Source organism: Teleopsis dalmanni, chromosome 2 (assembly GCF_002237135.1).
Source record: "Teleopsis dalmanni isolate 2A chromosome 2, ASM223713v2, whole genome shotgun sequence".
NCBI lineage: Eukaryota > Metazoa > Arthropoda > Insecta > Diptera > Diopsidae > Teleopsis > Teleopsis dalmanni.
The window spans coordinates 35987036-35994267 of NC_051847.1; the positions used below are offsets into that span (position 1 = coordinate 35987036).

General features: G+C 28.8%; 3 protein-coding genes across 3 annotated transcripts in view; all 3 read right to left on the minus strand.

Moving 5' to 3' along the window:
* Positions 1-1359, minus strand: part of LOC119674310 (probable peroxisomal acyl-coenzyme A oxidase 1) — a 4420-nt gene extending 3061 nt beyond the window's left edge. Inside the window, exon 1 of the mRNA XM_038085442.1 lies at positions 1266-1359. Coding sequence (XP_037941370.1) covers positions 1266-1359 — 94 coding nt within the window. The remainder of the gene's footprint in view (positions 1-1265) is intronic.
* The window catches only part of LOC119674309 (neurogenic protein mastermind-like), a 596927-nt gene that overhangs the window by 491942 nt on the left and 97753 nt on the right, over positions 1-7232 (minus strand). The gene's annotated exons all lie outside the window — the stretch shown is intronic.
* LOC119676106 lies at positions 3559-4329 on the minus strand. The gene is made up of 2 exons (XM_038087334.1): positions 4209-4329; positions 3559-4151 (listed from the first exon to the last, which is right to left on the minus strand). The coding sequence occupies exons 1-2, from the start codon at positions 4221-4223 to the stop codon at positions 3651-3653; spliced, it is 516 nt and encodes a 171-aa protein (XP_037943262.1). The 5' UTR covers positions 4224-4329; the 3' UTR covers positions 3559-3650.

Consider the following 7232-nt stretch of genomic DNA (forward strand, 5'->3'; position numbering starts at 1 on the left):
AAAAGAAGCGCTGTAGCCATTTTCGGTGAGTGCAGTACTGGATCTATTACAGACGTGACAAACATTATCTTTTAAGTGCATTTTCAAAGTAAAAATTTTGGACATACTCTACACTAAATGTATATATGTTACCAAAACTTTAGATTTAATTTAGTTTTACTAAAACGGTTACAGTAATTTTTGGATTTTGCACTGATTTTCAGAAAAAAGCCTCGATAGTAAACGATTTCATAAAAAAAGTGATATGGTATTACTTAGGTAAAGAGCACATTCACTTCATAAATTAGTTAAACTATTACGCTGACTATTTAGATTCTATTAAGGACCTACTAAAAGCTGCTTTAACTAAGTTTTATGCCATTTTATATCGTTTTAATACAATCTTTACGCGTACCATAAACTTTATTTACCAGAGTAAAAAGGCTCTTAACATTTTACTGTTACCTTTGTACTTTGTATTGGATGGGCACATTAACAGGATAACAAAAATAAATTTAAGCAATATCATAACAATTTTTCTGCACAATTTTATGTTTATATTTGTAAGGATTACACAATTTTTACATTAAATGCGTAAGGAATTAACCAAATTGTGGAAAAATGGAAGAGAAACTTGTTCTCCAAAAAAGAAAAAATAAAATAAAATAAAATGGTTTGCCAACACAAATGGTTCGGTTCATCAGGATAAGCAAGAAACCCATTCAAAAGTATTTACCCGGATTATGTTTAAACGTAAATTAAGCAATTTTTTATGCCTTTACAAGAGGTGGCATAGTTAGGTTAACTAAACCCGGCGCATATTTTGTAGCTTTAGGTGAGCCTTAAATGGGGTTGTAAAATTGGACAGAAGGTGTCCTAATGAATTTGTGTGTTCATGTACTTATTTTGCGGAGAGGAACGATTTTCTATATAACTTTAAATTTATTCTTATGAAAGCTAATGGCAAAAGGTATGTATAAAAAAACATTTAGATTAATATCTTAGTATAAAGCTTTATTGAGTTTATAAAGATATATAAAATACTATACACCACAAAAAAAAAATGTTATACTCATTTCCACTACAACAAAAAACCACTTAATCAGCTTTTCTAAAACACTTTCCTTCAAAACCAGAACACCTTAACACTTTAGTTATAAATAAAAAAAGCAATATAAAGGATATCACTGTGATAGTTCAAAAAAATTGTTAAGGATAAAAGAAGTAAGGGTTGCCCCATGCAGCATGTCTCAACCTTAAGTAGCGGACATAAAAAGATTACTTACGATCGACTATTGTAGGTGATAAATTCGTATAAAATTTCGTTGCGGTAACTTTAACGGCTATTGTTGTACCAGTTTTTTTATTGGAACTATACATAATGGCAGACAAAAAGGAATGTACATCTTTTAACCCTAAAATAGGTTCACGCTTGAAGAAGTAAAATGTCAGAAATTCCCCCTTCTACAAAATAAAATTGCAGTTTTATAAAATAAAAAAAAATATCTTATAAAGCGAAATGTTAAGATTAGTAAAGAAATCTTAACGTCATTACGTATGTTTGTTAGCAAATAATACCTTTAGCAAAGGGTCCTATTGTCAGTGCAATATATCCTTTTTCAAGGTGTACCTATAAAAAGTGAATTTATTGCTCAAATTTTTTATGCTCAATAATTCCTTCAAACTCTTTTCATTCTTCTTCTAAGCTATTTATTATTTGTATGATATTTGTAGGTGTTTTGATTTATTGCCTTGTTTCATTGTCAACAGTTTGTATAGGAAAAATCAAAGAATTGAAGCTGAAGACAGTATAAAGTGTTAATAATGTGAAAAATAAAAAGGATTTTTTTTTAAATTTGTTTGGGAAAATAAAGATAAATTAATAAAATTCTGAGAAAGTAAGCAATACTCCTTCATTACGTCGTGGTTTATATGATGGTGAGTTAATGCTTAAAAATAGGGTTGTGAAATTTTTGAATGGATAAACAAATCAAAGAAGCCGCACAGGTGTTGGTGAGTGATAGAATATGAGTTTATTCAGTATACCATATACTTTATATACATAAAATATAATATCAAATTTAGTATAATGCTAGTAGTATAGTATAGTGTAATATGTGTACTATTCTTTGAACAGCCTTGATCTAAACTATAGGGCTGTACCGATAACACACTCCATGTGATTAGCTTATAATTTATTTGTTACCACAATAATAAGTGCATCTATGTTCCACAACGTTTCATTCATCAAAGTTTGTATAGAGTTCCCGGTGATTTTATGTCCATTTCGGAGCCTTTTTTGATCATGTCTTTTGCTTGTTTTCCCTTCGATATTTCTGTATTCAGGAAGTTAACAGAGAGAGACCTTATGATTCTCAATGTTTTTTAGTAAGACAAGAAATTTCACTACAATTCTCGACTTACAGTCCTCGCTCTGGTTTTGTTTTGAAGTTTTACTGATTTTTCTTTCCGCAGAGATAATTCAAGAGATAATTAGTATTTAACAGAGTAAGAAGTACTAGAAGAAGTTTTTGTAATATATATTATTTTTATTCTTAGTTAAAAAGAAGTTAAGTGGAAAGGTTATTTGTTTCTATTTATGTATAGAAAAAGTTTACTTCATGTTATGGAATTATTTTTGGAATATATTTTTTGATATGTATGTGATATTTTCTGTAATAATATATCCATGCATATTCAAGTGTTTATACAACAAGTTTGTTCATAAAATAAATGTTTATAATATGTAGTTTTTAGCAGATATTCACACATGGAACACAAAACATGGGTAAAGGATCCCATAGGCATTTAACTAAAGAATATGAAAGCTTTTAAATATTTTCAATAACAAAAAAAAATCAAATTTATACTTACTAGATAAACTTAAGTTCTTTAGTTCATTTAAATAATTTATTTAAAAGGTTTGAACAAAATAGCTCCACACTGATTTTCTATATTCACTTCCCAATAGATTATTAAAGTATTCAAACGATTTTAAAGAGGAGGAAAAAATAATCAAATTAACACTCTAGAACAGATTCCGGTTTTCTGGTTCATTTAAGTAATTTATTTGATAGTTTCTTAAAGATATACAGACATTAAGTTTGATCCATTAGTTTTATTTAGTTTTAACCATCACTTATTTCATCAAGACAATTGATGGCTAGCGGATAAAACTGTAGATTACTAAAGAATTTAGTCTCAAAAAGAAGGAAAAAAGGATAAACAAATTTGTACTTACAGGACATACTTTTGTCCAATCTGGAATCCGAGTCTAGGATTCTAAGAATAGAAAAATGAAAAGAAGTGAATTATTTCAAGTAAAATAATACTACCCAATATATACCAAGTCTCCAGTAAGTGTATTTGGTTTTAGTAACTAGTAACTAGACGGGCACAATACACTCTTGAAGAATCTTTTATTAATATAGATATTTTTCTGATATCGAATTTAATCATACTTACGCGATTTGCAATAGGGCTTTAAAAGCAAGTAATATTATTGGTATCTTTAAATTGCTCCAATGATTGATATTAACATTGGGATACATCTTAATCACTATGTGAAAATTACGCATCTTAATGGAATAAACGTTAGGTTGTAATTACATTCCATGATGTGAAGGTATTGAATTTTTAAGTGTTTCATAGCAGACGTATTCAATTTTGTTTTATTTAAAAAAACACCACCACAAGGCCCCAATTAATGGCGGTACTGTTAGAACATACAGTGTGCAGTTAGTTATGTAATTCCTTCTTTGAACTTCTCGTACAAACTCGCCACTTCTCTTTTTGAAAGCCTTTTTTAATAAAAAATCAAGTTGGCTTTGAAATTCGTAAATGCATAAACGATTTTCATCTTCGAAATCCTCCTCAAATACTAAAGACTTAAATCTATCCGTAAATTCTATAAACCCATCCAATACGGAGCAGTTCTTATATTTAGGATCAAAAGCAATGCGTGGTATTCTCATATCTTGACATAATTTCTCATGAATCGTTTCTATATCTTTTCGGAATTGCTTTTGGAAGGGTTGATGTGTGCGTCGATATTTCCCAGCCATCTTATTTCCACCAACCAATGGCAATCTATTCTTAGTCCTTTTAGTAGGAGAACAATTAAAAAGCTCTTCAACTGAATCGACTGGCATACATATCTGTTGGTAGACAATCTAAACTTATAATTGATAAATCTATTACGTCCCTTAAATATCTTATATAAAACTTACATGTTCATTATCCATAATGAAGTAAAATTATTTCTGTTGTTTTAGTAACTAAGAATTTTGATAACGAAAATAATGAGTGAAATTTTGCAAGTCAACAAAAATATGTAATGTTATATATGAAAATAGATATATTCCATTTCAAAAAAATTATGTTTTAATTTAAAATTACATGTTCACTATGATCCAGTGTTATTATAATTTATTTGAATATAAGAAAGTAATCATTTCAAAAGTGTGCTTGAAAAAGATTAAGATTCAATATTTTTTTAAAAAATCATCTTCAGGGATGACTGACTTTGTGAATCAGCTAAATATATTGATTTATTAAAAATCAAAAATCAATTATTTCCAGGGAAATGAACAAGCTGATGAATTCGTCAGAAAAGAAATCATCATAGCAAGGTTAAAACCTGAACTTTAGTCTAACATAAAATATACCATGGGGAGGGGGGCTCCAACAAGATGAATACACATTGTAGAGGCAGGAACTCTTTGTAAACTTTGATAGTTTGAATTTATCTAAATTGTTAATAGATAATTATAGTAACTAAAAATTCAAATGCTATAGTGACTTATGCAAGAACGGATTATTGACTAGGCCACTGACCTAGGCTTTTGCAAATTCAGGGGATTGATGGGCATCGCCTAAGAATTTAATATAAATGTGCGATGCACAAAAGACAAAAATATTTACGAATTATTAATAACAAACAAAGCGATTTTGAAATCAAGGGGGCTAGAGGTCATTATAATCGATTTCCTAGTAATTGTACTCACTCTTGCATTAATTACATTGCAAATGAGCAAAATTCTTGCGTTTGAAAAATAGAAAGTATACGAAAGAGTATACTCCACGAGTACAAAATAAGTCCATATCTCGTCACCAGTTATGATACATTTCATGAAAATGGAGTTCGTATAAACGCGAGTAATGTCTTCGGTAATCAACTTCTGAACTAAATCAATATCAGTCACCTTATTATATTATTATAGTAGCTCCTGAGTTATTTGAATAGTTTACTATCATATCTCATTTTGCGATTCTACATAAATAAACAACTCAAAGAAGCATAAAGACTTCTAAGAATATTTTGCACATCATTTAAAAAATATTTGTCGGCAAAGTCTTTAGAAAGTATCTCATAGCTTAAGTAAACATTTTTTTAATCATGCAAATCTGCACCAAATTCATTTCCAAGCAATTTGTAAGAAAAATAGTTTACTCACTTCTTCTTACTATAGACATTTAATCGGCTTAACCCTTGTGCACACTTCTGGGTGTAAAACTATATCACTGCGATATTATATTATATATTTGGAAATACAGTCTTATATAATCTCTTTAGGTAAACTCTTACTTTCAGTGATTAGGAAAAAATTAACAATAATAACAAAAGTAAAATTCTTTGAAATCTTGCAAATATATTTTAAGACTTTTATCCGCTTTAAGGTGATATGGAGATTTCAACCATTCTAGAGTTGCTTTAAAGCAATGGAAGGATTAATACAAAGTAAATCAGAATATTCTTCTGCATGCAAAACGTAATTTGAATCATATAAATAAAAGGAATTAAACAAAGATACACTCTCTAAATTCTTTTAATACTTTAGTACACTTTGTTATATAGATAAATGGTATATGCACATGGATGAGGTGTTGGTTCTATAAAATAGGTACCAACGGTATGATATGAGCAATCATTAGGTGTGGCATATTAGAGGTTTAAGTATGTCATTAATGATTGTTGGTCTAGAAGAATTTAATGTACGTGCTGACTTAAGCTGTGTCTCATTAACACTATAAATCCTGGCTGAGTACTTAAGTAGTGAAGACTAAATTTAAAGGGCTTAACTCATATTAAGTTGCGACAGACAACTTAATATATTATAACTATACAATATATTATATAGATAGTTTTACAAAAACTTAATATGTTTGCTTACCATATAGCATATTGCTATCACTTACACTTACATAGTATATCTTGTACATATATGTGGAAGAATTTACCACATTGTTACTAATAAGCTATGGTAGAATAAAAGATATGTCTCAAAATGGATAGTTGTTCTTAATTGCTTCTGGTGTATTACTGAAGAAGTGATCAAAATAGGCATCTGTCACAATAATCAATAACATATCTGCCACCAGCCAGATAAAACGAAAACTATGTTTCATATTGCTCTTTGGAAGCTGAGAATAGTCATCCTATTTAAATCGAGCTTTAATAACCTCAAGGAGTTAATGTTACCTAATAAAGGTATAATATGCAAAGATTCTTCAAGGATTGTATTTCATCGAGATATCTCTAAATAACTAATTAAATAGTTGAAATCAACACAAGACGAAACTTAAAAATGGATGTATGAACTGATTCGCTACTTGAACCAATTAACCGATCATAAAAGATTTTTTTATTTATAATTGTTTATAGTATCTAAATCTAATAAAGCAAATAGGTCTATCAAAATATATTTAATAATATTTTTAAATTAATGTGGATATAATTTAATTTTCTTCACACTATTTTGTCTTAATGGTATTACATATGTGACAAGATGTATATTTTATGTCGTGTTTTTTTGCTCCATATCTGTATATTTTGCAGATTGTGAACTATTATAAAAAATGCATATTTATATCATAGACTCAGCAATTGCTATATTAAAACTGGGAATATAATATAAAGGAATAGTTTTGTTTTTTCTAATAAAATATCAAAACAATAAAGCAGACAGGATGAGCCCATCCGTAGTCATAGTCTATAAATATCTATTTTTTAAAATCAGTTTCTAATAACATACGTGCAAACAATTAATATTAATCAATCCATTGATTTTTAATGTATATGTGAAGTTGAAAATATTTATGTATATTGGTAAATGAATAAATATTTTTGTACTATCACTAATTATTAGTGTTCTGAACCCTTTAGGCGCTTGCAAAACCAATGTGGGTCCCAATCATCAACATGCTTAATGAGTACCTCATCTCGAAGTTTGGCACTTGCATAGAAGCTCTTC